This window comes from Setaria viridis, chromosome 1, assembly GCF_005286985.2.
Source record: "Setaria viridis chromosome 1, Setaria_viridis_v4.0, whole genome shotgun sequence".
In the NCBI taxonomy this organism is placed as follows: Eukaryota; Viridiplantae; Streptophyta; class Magnoliopsida; order Poales; family Poaceae; genus Setaria; species Setaria viridis.
Genome location: NC_048263.2, coordinates 1,530,170 through 1,548,173, shown reverse-complemented (window position 1 = coordinate 1,548,173; position 18,004 = coordinate 1,530,170). Strand labels below are relative to the sequence as shown.

Below are 18,004 nucleotides of genomic sequence, written 5' to 3'. Positions count from 1 at the left end.
TTTATAAAAAAATATTTCACCGTTGTAAAAAATATTTTGAAAAAATATCACCGAAACATGCTCCAGTAGACATAGTACTTGTACTTATTCGAACAAGACATGGGCGACAGAAATCTTCAGATACTGACACAAAGCAGAGTACTCCCTCTGTCCCCTATTAACTGTCGCTCGGGAACTGTTCCCCTTACAATCCCGGTTCTGAGCGACAGTTAAATCGGGACGGAGGGAGTAGGTGGCAATTGCACAATGCTTCAGTAGGTATGCTGCAGCTTATTCTTCTCCGTCCTCATTGCCCAGCCGACGATCTTGTAGTTCCAGCGCTGCTGCACATAAACAACGAGAGCGAGCACGAAGCCAACGACGGGAACCACCACGGCGCTGGCCTTTGAGTAGAAGTCCATGCCATCGTCGTGAGCCTCGGACTCGTAGAAAGTGTTGACCACCGGCGGCCGGAGGTAGCCGTAGACATGTGGCAGCAGCCACACGGCGGTGACTCCGGCGTAGTACCTCGCCGCGAGAGGCTTGCAGTTGACGCGCCAGAGGGCGTTGCCGATGACCTGCGCGAGCAAGAACCACTCCTTCACGACGCCGACGTGCCGCTCGACGATGGCGGCCCGCGTGCGCGTGTGCGACGACGGCATCCCTTGCGCTTCGACGTAGATCACCCTGCTGGGTGTCAGCTGAGCCGTTGACGTGCCATAGGTGCTCAGCCAGTGCACGGCGAGGACGAAGAAGAGGCCGGCCAAGTGCACGCCGCAGCTGCACAGGAACACCGCGCCGTCGCCCGGGACGCGCCCAGGTTCGAGCGGTGACCGCGCCCGCGCCCGGGCCCTCGATCGCCACACCTTCTGGGCGAGCCGCGCCGTGAGGAGAAGCGCCGCGAGGGTGAGCGCCTTGACGGAGCAGTCCATGTCCCAGCCCATACGGTCACCATAGGGCTTGTACCTCGACGTCGGCCACGCAGGCAGCATCTTGGCATCCGTGACCAGCGCCGCGCTGTAGCCGAGGGCCTGGGCGCCGAGCATCACGAGGGAGATGTACGGCGCGACGTCGGCGTGAGATTTGACATAGCGCAGCTGGCTGATGGTGGCGGCGATGGTGGCCGACAGCATGGTGACGCAGAGGAGCCCCTCGACCGTCGCCTCTGTCAGCTCGTCCCGCCGCTGCTCGCGGTAGGTGACGAGCAGCGTGTGGAGCTCCGTCCTGTTGAAGTGCAGCGGGTCGTCCTCGTCCCTCACGCTGGCGATGGAGACCTTCGCCGCCCGGCTGACAAGCCACCGCGTCGTCGTCGGCGGGTACTCCACTGTCACCTCTATGGAACAGTCCATCCCGTCTTCAAGGTCGCTTCTCTTCGACAGGGCTCGCCATGGGGCATGGACGTTCCGGCAGCCGATCAGGTACATTCGCCCATCCTCCGGGCTGTACACGCCCTCCAACGACATCACCGAACTTGGACTGAGGAAATTGTTCCTGGATGCCGTGAACTCTGCAGACACATTCAGTATCTGCTGCTTCTCCACGGAGTGGACTCTGACTCTACCAAGCTGTTCCATCCGCATACTGAACCCACCACCTTGAAATTGCTGCTGAAATTTTGGAGAATAGGTTCCGACGAGGGTGCCAACAGAGAGTATCTGGAGCTCGAAGAGCGGCTCCTCGATCCATCCCGGCACGAAAGGTGGCTTCACCACGCATCGAAATAAGAGATTAAGATCGCCGGCGAGGTTGGAGAGGCTCACCAAGTCATGGGCAGCGCCGGCGAGGTTTGGATAGCTGAGCAGTAACTTGGCAATGTTGGTGTCGCGAAATCCAGTTGGTTTGACGACCCGTAGGAGCTCCCGAGCCTGCTCGACCTTGGTGTAAATGTACGACTTGCGCGGCGTCTCCCCGGAGCCAAACCATTGCTCTCTGGGTCTCACGCGCTGCTGGAACAAGAGCGAAGCGTGGCTCCCATCCATGGCGGCTATCTGGCCGATATTATTGCCGCGGCGAGCCATCGAGAACGTCTTCCGGACGGATAGGGTCACGCGATAGTGGCATGCCTCCTTAGCACCGCCGAGGCAGGCCACCATGCAGACCCGCCCGGTGGACGCGGTCCACACGCCCTCGGCCGACAGGGTCATGGCGCTCAGGCCGGTCCGCTCGACCGCCATGGACTGATGCTCCCATGGGGGTACGTAGCGGAACAGGGCCGCCACCCTCGCGGCGGCCGTGCCGTCGATGCTGGACGTCGGCTCGCACTGGAGGCCCTGCACCGCGATGCCAGAACGGGTGAACGCCATGTCCTGCATACTCCTCGTGGTGGGGCGGCTGGTCCCGAACGGCCCGACCCGGCTGCAGAACGCGTCGGTCCCCTCGCAGTTCCAGTTTGGGATTACTTCCATCACCTGGTGACCGGGAGCGGATTGGTAGATGATGTCGCAAGGAGAGGCGCCCCTGTTCAGGTGCTCCGTGGCGTCGTCGCCGTCATGGAAGATTGGGTCGTTGCTGCACCCAGCGACGACGGCATCAAGCTCCGCATCTTCTGGCTGGAATTGGTAGCCGGAGTCGTACCCGCCGCCGAGCTGTGACACCAGGCGGACGGTGTCGAAGTAGGCGGCATCGGACTTGGCGCTCGTGCTCGTCATCTCGCCGCGCACGGCGCGAGTTGTCAGCGTGGCCGCCTTCGGGTACCGTAGCACGAGCAGGATGTTGCCGTCGGCCACGACCGGCGGCTTCAATTTGCCGTCGCGGCCATGGTTCTTGGCCCAGTCCCAAGGGTCCGTGCTGTTGCTGCCGCGCACGGGGAGGACAGCGTCCCCGACCATACACAGCACCCTCTCGCCGCCGCCGTCATCACCGCTCCCTGACGTCTTCGTCTCGGTATACACACCTTGGAGCAGAACATGGAGCCTGGAGACCCCAGGCCGGAGCTCGAACTCCGGCGATGTGCGAGGTTCCATGGACGAGCAGCAGCAGTTGCGGCTGATGGTGAAGCTAAGGATCCCGCTGACGTTGAAGGCAGCACGAGCCCCTCGCCGTGGCACCATGTCCGTGTGCGTGAGCATAAAGGACGCAAGTGGAACAGCTTCAAGAAATTCAGGACCGGCCACCGCCGCATCAGCATAGCTTCCCTGGAACGGAAATAGAGGGGCTTGGCCGGCGTCCTGGCTCCAGTCCCCATTCATGAAGGATAGCTGTTGCATCCGGACGCCGGCACGGCCAGCTTCAGCCCCGAGCTCCGCTGCTGAGGAGAGCACGGATTGGCAGTGCCGCTCGACGTCGGCGAAGCGTGTGTAGTCATGATGGATGGGTCCTTTCGACGACATGCTTGGATGGAACGACGGATTTGACGTGACGGTGGCAGATAGACATGGCAAGAACAAGGCAAGATTCAGCAGCAAGCTGGTGGCGATCTTGATGGTGGCTTCCATCGATGTAGGATAACTGCACAAGCAAATTCCAAGCAGTTACAGCACATTTTGTGATCCAATTAAGATGAAATGAGGTGCAGAGGGGATTGATTACCTTTGTCTGACTCCTTGAGTAGTCAAAAATGCAGAACAGCAGGAGCTCTGCAGTGTTAGTGTTGTGGGGGTGGATATCACTATATCAGTAATTCAGTATACAACTCAAGACCGTACGCAACTCGCTAGTTGACCGAGGAACTTGCTCAGATCCACATGTGCTCCGTGCCTCTGTATCTCTAGGATCAAACATATAACTCGAGTAAAAGGAGCCCGATCATGATACGACGACGCAACAAACCTGGCACCTAACCAGATGGAGCACGTGCCAACAACTTGATTGATCATGGAGCCAGTGCAAAAGGACAACTTGTTGATGACTGTAAAAGATAGAACAAGATAATATTTGGTTGACTTAACTGTGTTAGGTCTCAACGGTGTCAGAGGTTCATTTGGAAGTGTTCATGTTAAATTCAAGATGAAATAGAAAAAGAGATAAATCTTAAATCATCTTATAAAAATCAGAAACATCTGTCATTTCTGCAGAGTCCAATAATCAATGATAATAATAGCTAGTAGCTTTATCCCTTTTTTGAAAAATTACCAACCTCTACATTATGAAAACCATCTAAAATAACCCTCTAAATATTATCTCAATTATTCACCTCTATTGCTATGAAAAATAACTTAAACATCCCCTAATGTTATAGAATCACTATCACACCCGGTTTTATAAGGACAAAACCGAATGCAAACCACATATATGTCAGGATCATTTTATTCATACATGCAGCGACTTCATCAGTCAATATCATTACAATGTCATATATAAATGTAACTTTAATACAAAATGACCCTTAGGTCTAAAAGAGAAATACACTTAAAGGTTCTAGCAGAGCGGTTCTTCCATTGAGCCACATGCAGTCTTCTGGGGGTTGCCAGTCTAGTATGGTGCATCCGAGTTGAGGCCATCGTCTTCCTAAGCACCAACTCCTCAGATTGCATCCGGCTAGAAAAACCCCTCGGATTTCATGCGAGCACCAAAACCAACATTGGATTCCATCCAGCTGACCAAACAAGGGTACCACCACCTAGTTACCAAACATACCATCCACCTCCTCACTAATCACGAAGAAGTCGAAGCTACTCTTGACCGTCAGCATGACTGATATACCAGTGTTACACTCTGCAAAGGTTGCATATATTTACCCACAAGTCATGATTCCCCTTTACACATCACACTTTCGAGGTGATCAACCAAGGTCACACTACAAAGCAGGGGCGGACCCAGAACAGACCTAAGCCCCGGGCAAACCTGAGCTAACTTTTGCCTCATGTGCTTCTTTTTTCCTTTAGCTAGCTAGTGAATACCATGTTATACACACAAGGATACATGGCTTGGACCCGGGGTACAGCCCCCCCAGCCTGGGTCCTAGGTCCGCCCCTGCTACAAGGCCTTTCAAAAGTTGTAGCTTCCCACCTGTAGACACCCACTAAGGATTCACCGCTAACAGGGGAGTCCTATTTTCCTCCACTGCAGAAGCCCACTCTTGTGCCACTCAAACCGTTTGACAATGTAATTAAACAGGTGGGACAACTAATTATCTAAGTCCAGAGCTATATAGATCTCATGGTTGCACGGTTAAGCCGGGTTACTTGTCCATGAACCGGTCCTTCAAATCTACCAATCCATGTGTTAACAACACAAAACCAAATAAAAACCATAAGGGAGAATCCATCGGTTCCATCCATCCTGCTCAGATTCTCTAATCACCATGTTACTATCAAAAGATTATCAACCGGTCCCATTACATAAATAATTAATCATGTTTAATATTATAAGCCCAACCACCCAACCGAACTACAAGTTAAGCATGAAATTACCCATAACCAACCAACCAAGGTTTCAAGGATGATAGAGGAAATATCTAGGGATTCAAGTTTATGACACATCATGCAACCAAGTCTAACTACTCCAATAAAAACATAAATAGGAGTAAGAATAATCAAGGACACTTGCCCTTAGCAGAAGAGTGCCCAACAGCCTTGAACTCTTGGAGTTGGAGGTTCACGAGCGTCTCACTTCCTAAAGGCACAAACAATCAAAACAATACACAATAAATACAAAGAATAGTACACCAAAACAGTAACAAAATACGATATAAGGATCAAAATACGATATAAGGATCAAACGCATAATACTCATCGTTACAAACACATGAGCACAAGAATCACTTAAATCGGAACTGGGGTTAAAAAGATACAAAGCGTTTGAAGTTTTAGGGATCTATATGTAATTATTTAAAGTCGAGAAGGGCTTACACATAATTATAGCAAGGCTCTGAAAATTAGGGTAAATAAGGAAAATAACAAGGGCTTAGGTGAACATGTACAAGGATTATGGTCGGAATAATAATTATCAAGGCATTCAGGTGCTAGAGTGTAAGATTAGATGACCCAGAATAAATATGTGATGATTACAAACAAGTAAAGGGATTGGAATGCATAAAGAAGGTTGACTAGGCTCATGTGCTGACGTGTTACACGCGTGGTGCTGACTGGAATCCACATGCGTGCGCTGACTAGGATTATGTAAAACACGTGGCATCGTTTGAATGGTTTACGAATGGGTAAAGTTAGGATCTAATCTGGACCATGGGTTTCGGATCTACGGGCCACCATATCATCTCCTTCCCTCGGCACAGGACGACGGCGTCCAGTCACCGTGGTGCCATGCACGAGCTTATGGACGCGGCCAGAACTTCACCGGAAAAAGCCAGATCAGGCTATGGTTTACGGAATTCGACGGGAAGCGAAAAAACGGAACGCCCTCGGAATGGGATCTCACCTAGGGTCTGTTTGGATACACTCCTAAAGATTAGATCTCCACTTTTATGACACTTTTAGGACTTGTGCATCCAAACATAGGTTCTAAAAGTGCACTCATAAATTTTAGAAGGGCTATTTTTATTAGGAGAGCTAAGGCATCCTAATGGATCCTTTTTCTCCTAAAAGTGATTCCCAAACCTCCCTTTACCCCTGTTGCCCTCCCCAAGCATTTAATGACGTGAACAGTGCAGGAGCATTTAGAGGAGTAATTGGGGGTAAAAAAGTTATTTTCCCTCTAACATCCTAAATATTAGGATTCCATCCAAACAGCCCTCTCCTAAATTTTAGGACTACCAATTTCTGAATTCTAAACTTTAGAACAATTCTAAACTTTAGAAATTTGTATCCAAACAGGCCCCTGGTAGGGTGTTGTGGAGGGCAATGGGCCAATGGCGACGCGTAACGGCGTAATGGATGTTGGATAGAGAGAGCGATGAGAGGCATTTTGTGCTCTGTCAGGGCTCGACGGCGGTCACGTAACAACGACGAGACGCGGCAGAGTGGCTTCCTAACGGTTATGCATTCTGCAATGCGGGAAAGAGCGAGACGGAGATGAGAGATGTACGAGACGGGTACGTGAAGAACAGAAATGGCGGCTCAGCCTATAGGGTCGAGAAGATGATAGCGGCGACGGCGGCTCGGTTGCGATGGTGAGCGAGCGGGGATTTGCGTAGATGCGAAAGGGAGGAGCGCGTACCGTCATCTCTCTTTAAAGAGCGAGGCGAGGCGTGGACGAGCGGGCGAGATGCGTCGGTGATTTCGCGCGAGCTGTTGCTGAATGCGGCGCTGGATAGAGATGACAGATCGGGCCCACTAGTCTTTGAGATCAAGAGGAGGCAAGCTGGGCCGGGAACAAGATAGAGATGTTTTTGGCCTAAAAGATGTTTAGGATTTAGACTAAATCGATTCTAATTCAAAGGAAGTCGAATTTGATAGAATTTTGAAATACAATTTTCATCGAATAAACACCTAATGCAAACTACTTGGCATGAATGCACAAAACAAATTATATGTCCTATATTGATTATTTGTTTAGAAAATACAATTTTCCCTAAAATTATATGTTTTGCAAAAACTAATTGTTGGAAATTTTAGAAATATGAAAAAATCTATTATTTTATTAGTGTTAATTGTTCACATCCCCAAAATAGAAATTTTAGGGTGTGGCAACTGACAATCACCCACCTTTGTTGTTATTGAAAATAATCTAAAATAACCCTTATATTTGCATCTACAACAAAAAATATGAAAAATCATATTATGTGCCTTTGGACAACTTTCGGGTTAAAAATTAGTTTCCACAAGAGTGAAATATTTTCTACGGGAGGCTGAGAATTGTTCAGATGAATATTTACATATTTTTGGATGTGGTACGGGTCAGCACCCTTTTCGTGTAGTTATTTATTCCGTGGAAGAATGCTTTCAGAAAAGTTGAGTAGTTCGAAAGGGATGCTTTTGTCTTACATCTGTCAGTTAGTTTTGATCGACTCAGATTTCTTTCTTTGAAGTACGAAAAAAATATTCTTAAAAACTTAGACCTTTATAGATTCAATTTTTTTTTCTGGTAAGGGACCAACCATAAGAAAAAATAGATTGATGAAATGTGGAAATTTATTCCTAATAAAAGAACAAGGCGGCTTAGGAATTATAAACCTTGAACTACAGAATGCATGTTTGCTTAGTACACGGCTGTTCAAATTAATAAATGAAGATGGGGTTTGGCAAGAGCATCTTAGGAATAAGTATTTAAAAAATAAAATTATCGGTGAAGTTCGTTTGAAGTCGGGAGATTCACACTTCTTGTCAGGTCTTATGAGGGTTTAAGATCGTTTCTTTGAACTTTCGACTTTCAATATTCATAATAATATCCAAATTTTATTTGGGAGGATAATTGGTTAGGAAACTTCACTCTCAAAGAACTACCCATCTTTATAAATATTGCAAGAAAGAAACATGTTTCAGTTGATCATGTTTTTAGCTCTGCACAACTTAATACAACGTTCAGACTTTAGAAGGGCATTAGTGGGAGACAAGCTACAGAGGTGGAATGAGTTGGTCGCAAAAATTGCAATTGTGTAGTTAGATGACCAACGTGATTTCACTAAGGAACTTACGCGGTGCTTACACAGTCTCTACATAAATATGTATGGAAACTGAAAGTATCCCTCAAAATTAACACTTTTGTTCAGTTTGTGCTAAAAAGAGTCATTTTAATAAAAGACAACCTCTTAAAGCGCTATTGAAGGATGTGATAACAAATGTTGTTTTCATAATAAATGAAACCAATCTAATATTTATTTTTTTTGTTGTCATGTTGTTCGATCTCTTTGGAGAGGTTCAAATTACTTGTGGTTCACAAACACCAATTAACAAAGCTTGTTTTTTTGGGGGTTTGGCTCCAACAAATAAAACGAAAAAAGGTTGTGCGGGAGTATCTACAATTTTTGATTTTATTTGGTATGCTGCAATGATGTGGCCTTTGATAGCGGACCAAGTTTGAAGAGGGCGTGTCGTATATTGGAGACTGAGGCTCTGGAGATTTTCGCCATGTGCGGGTGGATGCCATCTAATAGGCTTAGATTTTAATTGGCATCATCGTGTTTTTATTTGTATCTCTTTTTGAAAGCATGTTCTAAACTGACTGAGATTGTACCTAGATATACGCTATATTTAAATACATAATTTTTACTATATATTTGAAAAAGTTAAAATAAATAGTAATTTTGGACGGAGCGAGTGCCATTTACCAATAATCTTCAACTATACATCATGATCCAAGTAAAATCCAATTGCGCTGCAGCTTGCATGTCGCCAATTGTGATGAAACAAAAAAAAAGACCTTTTCATGTCACTTGTCAATTATTTACTTTTTTAAACACACGGTTTCTGGGAGCTAGTTCTCTCATTGTGACATGTCCAAATCGAAAAAACAAAACAAGAGAGCACGATCTCACACCATTTCCGCGGGCCGTGGCGCAAAGACGTCGCACCGGCAAACCGGGCACGTCAACTTGCCTCTCGAGAGCCACGGGATCGATGCACTCCTGGTGGAACACGTGTAGGCACACCGGCAGCCGCTTCACCATCTCCCCCTCCTCCACCTCGCCCACCGCGCACACGGACGCGTCGCCCCACTGCTCGTACGACGGGATGTCGTCGTCGGCAGCCGCCGCCACCCGCGCCCAGCCGCGCGCCGGCGGCTCCCGCGGAAGCACGTCCATGGCATGACTTTGACTGCCGCCGCCGCCGCCCCAGCCCGGGCGCCGGAGCTGGGCTCGTGCGGCTCGCGCGCACCGGCACGTCAGGCAGAGCAGACATTCCTGCAGGCATGCAACAGCGCACGGAGGATAACGTCGATGCAGTCCCCGAGGTCGGAGCACGTGAAGACGGTGCCGCAGAAAGCGGGGTAGATGCTGGCGCTGACGCAGACCCAGAAGAGGAGGAAGACGTACGGAGACGACGATGCTGGCGGCGCTGTGCGGCGTCCGCGAGAGCCGGGCGAGCGTGTAGATCAGGAAGCCCATGCCGCCGATGCACATCAAGTTGGCGCCGGCTAGCATGAACACTGTGCTTGCATTTGAGTTCTGATGGAACAAGTCGGCATTTGCTGACTCGCACATCGGAAATTCCTGACAACGGCTTCGGTTTTCAGTTGACGCTCACCACCAAGAAACGTAAGAAAAATATGCGCAAGGACTGAAGAAGGTCACGTAAGTCGTCACGCCATTTGCGCCGGCAGCTGCGCGAAGACGTCGCACCGGCACACCGGGCATGTCGAGTTGTCCCTGAGCCAAAGGTCGATGCACTCCTGGTGGAACACGTGCAGGCACACCGGCAGCCGCTTCGCCATCTTTCCCTTCTCCACCTCGCACAGGCACACGGAGCACTCCTCCGGCGACGCACCGTCCGGCCGCGCGCCGTCACGCTCCTTGTACGTCGGGATGTCATCGGCGGCAGCCGCCCGCGCCCCGCCCCGCAGTACCGGCGGATCCCGCGCAAGAACGGCCATGCCCTGCCATTTCTTGGCGCCAAACTGGGGCAAGGGTCCAGCGTCGCCACGGCCGTGGCCGCCGGCAGCGGTGGTCGGGCACCGCCGCAGCCTGGCGTGCGCGTGCCTCAGCGGGAGGCGGAGCAGCCGGACGCCGCTGCGGAGGCACCGCAACGGGAGCCGCAGCAGCCACGCGACGCAGCGCGGGCACCGGTGGAGCGCGCGGGGGAGAGGGGCGAGGCGCCGCCCCAGCTCGGACCCCGGGAGGAAATCGACGCAGTAGGAGATGTAGACGAAGGCACCGACGGCGACCCAGACGGCGAGGATGATGGGACCGCGCCGCCACGGAGAGCAGGTAGCCGAGGTACCCCGCGCCGCCGAAGACCACAGCGGTCATCGTGGCCAGCATCTGCACGTCGAAGCAGAAGCCGACGTCCATGGCGGCTGCAGCGCTCGGTGCCTCACCTCGGGCCGAGATCCACTTCGCTTCAGGAGACGCCTTCTTGTTGGTCGTTGCGCAGCTGCTCGTAAACTGCTACCTTCCACCGACCACCGAGTATTTCTATTCGCTGATGTCGTAAGCCAAAGAATGTTGGAATCAGATGCATTTTACGGTTCATTTTAATCTGAAATATAGAATAAAATATGACAATTAAGATAATGTAAACAGGAACATGATCCATCATTATATTTGCAGTGAACATAAAGCATACAGGTACTATGAAACATAAGAATTGAACGATAAAGTTTAATAGGAAATACCCAGAGGCGGGAACGGTTCCGGAGGGACCGATTGCGCCGTTACCCGACATTGTTAGTCGAGCCTGTTCGATGTAGCCGTTCAGGAGTTGACGTAGTGCAGAACTGAGGCAGTGCAGACGCGTCACCAGGAAGTAGTCGTAGACGAACAGTGAGCAGTTGCGTAGACACGCTTCCCAAAAACTTGATCGTCCTTCTACTCCTCGGGTGCAAAGTTTCTGGTGAAGAGCGCAGCTTCGGAGGCCTGCTCTTCCAGCGAAGTCCGTGCACACAGATCGCCGGAACGGAGATGACAGAAGCGCAGCACAATAGTGGACAAAAGCTCTGGTGGTTAGTGTTTTCGCGCACGAAAGAATGAGATGCAGCCTCACTCTTATAGGCAGCAGAAGACCTTTGGACGTCCAGGTTAATGCAGCAGTTTCTGGTAACTGCTAGCCATTAGCAGTCGTCAGTTTCACTCTTATAGGCAGCAGAAGACCTTTGGATGTCCAGATTAATGCATCAGTTTCTGGTAACTGCCAGCCATTAGCAGTCGTCAGTTACTAGTCACTGAATGAATCTTCAGTTACTAGTCATCAACCGTGACAAAAAACTGCAAAACCTGACAAAGCCCAGCCCACATCGCCGCGCCGCGCCTCGGCACGGCTCGGTAAGCGAGCGCGCGTATGGCATCCTATTATCCCTCTATCAACTTCTCAACAAGTGCAGCACAACTTCACCATATAAGTTGGTTAGGGACCCTCTCAACTTCCAAGTTAGTTTTAACCTTTTTGTAACTACCACTACTAATAGACCTTAGACCTTGAGATTTATTTGATTAATTAAGCAATTGGGCTACCCAATTATTCTAACAAAGAACACAGAAATTGCTCGAGAACCTCCAGAGTCCTCATTATCGGCGCCCACGAAATGACAGAGGAGATTGGTTGAAATCGTGTGGGTTTTCAACGCACAAGAGGTCAGCCTGCCTCACAGTTACATCAGGTCACAGCCTCACAGGCCGCCGTGTAGGAGAAATCGTTTTATTTTTCTATGTTACAAATCGGATCGGAGCAGATAGTGTCCTCATATCCTAATTCATCTTCTTTATTCGGGATTTGGAGATATTGGCATATTGAATAGATGCTGACATGGATATGTTTTTTTTTCAGCTGCAGAGATGGTATAGAGTTGGACTGGATGAAGACTTAAATAGTCGGATATATAATAGGTGCTTATATATAGATTTTGGAGCTGGTAAAAAAATTACAAAATAAAGCTACAAAGCCATAACATGAAACGAAACATCCATATTCTCAGGTTCTTTAAAGACAGAAGCACAAAGCAGCAGAAGCATAACAAATTTTTAAAAAATAATTCACATATTACAGCTATGAAGCTTTAAGGCAAACATAACATGGTTGGCAAAGCATAGTTAAGTCCTAGCAAGAAAACTGAAAGGACTCACAGTTAGCTAGACAAAACAAATAAGTAACGATAGCCAATCAAACCTCCAAAGCTCAACTAGTGTATAGTCCGATAATTTTATTATGTAAGTCGGATAATCCACTTCAAAAAATCGAATAATCTATATTCATCGGATTTTTGCGATCCTATATCCTACACGGCTACACCACATCCACACATCTAAAACCCTTGCATACCTCAAAGTTTAGATTTGGATATGATAAGATATAGAAATTATACCACACCACTTTCATCCTAGTCTTGCTTGTTCAGAGCTTCCGGTGCCGCAAAGAAAAAAAAACAAGGGTGAATGATTTTAATGGCAATCCTATATCACAGTTTTGTATGTAAGGATTAGCTTTTAATTTTCAATATTGCCTAACATACCAGTAGTGACTATACCATGTTTGCCATTTGATCAATAGTCAACATGTACACAAAAAAAAACCGTATCTACGCGGAGGTGCCAAAATAAATATTTTAATGATTATTCTATGACAATTTCAAATTACTAATCAAGGACTCATCAACTCATTTTAAAAGACATAATCATTTTTAAAAAGCTTATAATAAGTTTGTAAATAAACTTAGGGCCAATAGCTATCTACCTCTCAATTTCATTTTTTCTAACACAATATACCCATATATACCGAGGAAAACTCCAAAACGCCACCAACAAGCTAACGAGGTCTCCAAGTACCCACTTTAATAGAACACCTGCAAATTTTATGTATTTTCAAATACCTCCCAATGCACGTTGATTAAGTATTATAGTTGTCACATATCCTGGTGGGTGATTTTGCTTGTCCCTAATCATATTGTCAAAGAGGTTTTTTAGGAGTTCGAATAGACAAATTACTCATAGGTTAATCTATAATTATGATGCTAACCCACTAAGAACATATCTACGGAACAAACTACTCCCTGAGTCCCAAAATGTAATACACTTTAGTTTGTATCTTCAAATGACCTTTGTTTAATTTGGCCACATTTATAGGAAATATATTAACATAATAAAAAATAAATACACTACCAAGTTGTTTTAGTATGTATTTACTTAATTGAAAAAGTCCAAATTACTCCCCTCAATTATAGCAAAAGTCTACATAACCTCCTAAACTATTTTTGGTTCAATTTGTTCCCACAACTATATTAATTGGTCTAATTTACCCCTTACTAAGATTTATCAGTTTAAAATTTTAAAATTAAATTTTGCAGGATAGTGGACATCATAACTTACTTTTAAAACCTATATGTCGAATTATCTTTCATCATTATTTTTTAATGAATTTTGTATTCCAAGGATTATTTTATTATTGTTCCACATACTAGCCAACTAAAATAATAGTGAAAAAAATTCATATTATATTTTTTTAACAAATGTTATGATGTCTACTATCACCCTGCAAGATTTTAACTTAATGCTCTACTTGTTTGTGGAGAAATGAAAGGGAAAATTTGTAAAGGGATAAATTTGACCAATAATTGATATAATTGTGGAGTAGTTTAGGGATTATATGGACTTTAGATGATTGCTTTACCTCTATTTTCATTTTTTCCCATAGTACCCCATCTATTTGAAAATGTAAGAAGATGTTTTAATTTTATTGGAAGTCCATTTTTTTTCTAATTTTGACCAGATTTATAAGAAAATGTATCATCATTTACAACACCAAGTTCGTTCAATGGCAATGCTCCTTATAGAACATTCGATAGTAACGATAGCATCGGACACTCTATCCATAGCAGTGGCGGAGGGAGGGGGAGGGGGGTCGGCACCCCCTGATGCTCTGCGGCCTCTGCCTCTACCCCCTGGCGGCTTGGCACCTCCTAGCCCAATAAGAAGCCTCCGTTCGTGACCCCCTAGAATACGAAGCAGCCCATTTGGCCATTTAAGCCTATGTTCATGAATCATGACCCCCTGGAATACGAAGCATCAAGGCATCAAGTCTCCGTTCGATCGTTCCTGTTCATCTTCCGCCGCTGCCACTGGGAGACCGCCAGACGCCAGACCGGACTGCCGCGGCCATGCCGCCGCCGACCGCTGCTGTCCAAATTGACACCGCTGTAGCTCGCTGGTAATCCATAATCATAAATCATCCAGTGATATTCTCTTATCTAATTCACAGTCACTACTCACTAGTGATTCTAAATTTCCCTTTCTAATTTCAGACAATATGAAGAAGAGAAAGACCATTAATAGCTTTTTTAAGCCGATTGGTTCAAGTGCTAATTGTATTGAAGCCATTGCAAGCCGAGGCAGTCAGAGTAATGTGGAAGTGGAAGCTCCTAATCTGGAAGGGGAAACTCATAATGATCATGTACAAATTCCTAATAATCAAAGTAATGTTGCTGCTACTGCCGAACCAATCGAAGCCGAGGTTGCCGAGCATCCACCAATTGTAGCTACTAGATTTGAGAGAGACCCTGGTAAACGTGTTCAAATATTGGAACTGCCAGCTGATCAACAAGATGAAGCTCAAAGATTTTATATTTTAGAGGGTTCATATCAACCTGTTGTAATAGTTGCCATTTGCAATATCAAAGTAACTATGGGAAGTTGGAAAGAAATCCAAAAGAAAAAGAAAAACAATTGGCAAAAAGATCAAATTCGGCCAAATTTTGACCGAAATTTGAATTTCAAATTTGAAATTCAGCAAAATTTGTCGAATATGTGGAATACAAGTGTAAGAGTATTTAGAATTAAGGGATCAAAAAGTTGGAACCAGATTAGTGCTAATTATCACAAAAGAATTAGAGAAAGAAAAAGAAAAAGAAGAATTGCTGTTTACTGTTCACCGTCCGAAAACAGCAATTCAGAAAAACAGCCATAGAGTCTGTTTTCAAAATTCATTTCTGGAGAATTTTTCAACTAACTGCACCATGACAACTATACCATATTGAAGTGTGAACTTTGGACTACAAGATTTGGGTGTTGTTGGCCAGGATCAGTAACAGGAAGGGAGTCAAATTCCAGCTCAAAGTCAGCACAAAATCACAAGTTCACTGAAACTCTGAATTTTTCTAAGTCTGAACAGCAGCAAGGCAACGACTTGGGGCTCGAATTCAGAGCTATTTAGATCAAAAGAGATACTTGTTCATGAGCAAAATGGAACACTGGGACATAGTAGAACATGTTTGGGTAGAAGTTGGATTGGAAAAACAAGCTTTAGGCCACTGAATTGGATTGACAATGGAGATCGACACCACTGTCGATACTGACAGACTGAATCTCTGATTCAGTCAATTTCAGAACCCTTCGAGCAACATTTCAAAAATTCCAGTGATTCGGTGTTTATCTCAAGCCGACGCCAAAATAAAAGATGGCGGTCTTGAGTTTATCTTCAAGTTCTGTTAAAGCACGAGAGGCCGTCGGATTGAGGATCAACCATTAGTCGCTTCTAAAGATCACGGGCGCCAGGAGAACGGTGACAGAGCTCCAGACGTGTCGCCGCCGCCGTCGTCGGTCGACCGCCAGGACAACTAGCTAGGCCACCTCCTCACCACGCAAGCCTACGGGTAGGCCACGGTGTCGTCCATGCGAGGGGTGAATCGCTTGAATAGTTACTGTTCCCGCGCCACCGTTTCACTGCCATCCCTTTTTACCGCCGCCCGCTCCTCTCTGTCAAGCTTCACCGCCAAGCAAAATTCCGCCGCCACAACTCGTCTCCCGTCGATTCCTCTCGCCCACTCCTCCACAGACACCCCAGCTACACCCCGAGCCAGTCGTTGTCCCACATCCTTGCCAGGATAGCCGTGCTCGCCGCCGCTTCTGTCCGCCGCCGTCGCGCCGTCTGCTCACGGTGAGAACCACCTTGCGCTGCCTTTCTTCCTTCTTGAGCAGTCGTAGTCAAGTCCTTAGGGTCTGAGGATGGGGTAGAAGCAGTCGGTTGAGTCGGTTAAGCTGTTGTCGCGAGTAACCGCGGCCGGCCGAGGGAGTCGCCGCCTGTCGCCGTGGAGGGGATGGCTCCGGCCATCTCATGGGGAGCTGTTGCCGCGCACGAGGTCGTGTAGGTCTAGGGTTGGTGTCGCGACCTAGTCCCGCCGTCGGAAGGACGCCGGCCGGCGAGCCGCGCCGCCCCCTGTCGCGGACGCGTTTTGGCAGGAGGTAGAAGAAGCGCTGTGCGCTCGGGCCCGCGTGTCAGAGAGAAGAGGGGGAGAAGGAGCAGGCCGAGGCGGTGCAGTCGGTTGCTGGGCCGCGACGCGTTGGAGGCCCAAGAGCAGCGCGCGTGCGATTCGGCCGAAAGAGAAAAGAGGCCGGTGTGGTTCTTGGGCTGACGTCGCGGAGGCCCAGGAAGTCACGCGCACGAGCGACGCAGGCCGGCGTCGCGAAATAAAGGAAGAAAAAGGAAAAGGGCCGTGGGCCGGCGTTGGGCTGCCAAAGGAGAAAGAAAAGGAAAGCGGCCCGTGGGGGCCCGTCAGGGGGAAGAGGAGAACTGGCGGGTAGAAATAAATAGGAAGGTTGGGTCCGCGCCGTGGGGTCCAGTGGTTCACGAGAGAGGGTAGAGCGTGGGTGAGTAAGAAAAGTTTTTCCGGGGGAAATTCGGGAAAAGTTAGATTTCCTTAGCAAAATAATTCGTTTAAATTCGTTTTATACCATTTTAATCACAGAAATTTGTAGGAGTATCCAAAATTAGTGAAACCAATTTTGTTAGGCTTATTTTATTTTCCTTTATGCATTAAAATTTTTACACCCTAGGAAAATAATAAAAATTTGGGTATTTATTTAATGCCTTCCTTTTAAGGTAATTAAATAAATACTTAATATTTATAAAATGTATAAAAATATGAATAATACTTTATCAATCACAAATAATTCTTAACCCATAGGAAATTAGATTTTCAAGTTAGAAATTATTTACCACCTTTTCTAAAAATTAAAGGAAAAGTTATAGGAAGGGTTAATTAAGAAAAATAAAAACATAGGTTAATCTTTTTAGATTTTGTGTGTTGACTTACAACTTTATCATGATAAGTCGTATAGTCCTTGTTGGCTTGCAACTTTATCATGAAGGAAAGTTGTATAGTCTGTTATTTAAAAAGTTTGCATTCTAACCCCTGCATATATTGTGCCGTAGATCTAGAAGCACCAGAAGAAGATTACTGGAAATTTTCAGAAGGACCCTTGGAGTCCGACGAAGTATTTGAATTTGTTCCCTGTGAAGCAAATCCGTCGGCTTCTACTAATCTTTTTAACGATCAAGGCAAGCCCCGGTGCATTTATACCTATCTATTTTGGAATCGTTATTTCATGTGACTAGTTATAGGTTATTTGTTTATCGCATGCACTAAGTCTAGGAGTTGAATGAAACCTATTCTTGTGTATGATCATGCCTTGATTTAAGGACATCTTTGCCACTTGTTCAAATCTTAGAAACTACCCAAGTCTAGAAATGCTTACTTGCTTACATGATTGGTTTACCAACCTTAAGGAAAACTCTTAAGTCATACATGTTGCTTATGAAGGATAGTTTGG

General features: G+C 46.9%; 1 protein-coding gene and 1 pseudogene across 1 annotated transcript; both read right to left on the bottom strand.

The window, feature by feature from the left end:
* LOC117846182 (uncharacterized) lies at positions 1 to 3,785 on the bottom strand. The gene is made up of 2 exons (XM_034727301.2): positions 3,508 to 3,785; positions 1 to 3,426 (listed from the first exon to the last, which is right to left on the bottom strand). Exon 2 carries the CDS (start codon positions 3,411 to 3,413, stop codon positions 252 to 254), a length of 3,162 nt encoding a protein of 1,053 aa, XP_034583192.1. The 5' UTR covers positions 3,414 to 3,426; positions 3,508 to 3,785; the 3' UTR covers positions 1 to 251.
* Positions 3,786 to 9,285: 5,500 nt separating this feature from the next.
* On the bottom strand, positions 9,286 to 9,955 carry LOC117847076 (uncharacterized; annotated as a pseudogene).
* Between the last annotated feature and the right edge of the window lie 8,049 nt (positions 9,956 to 18,004).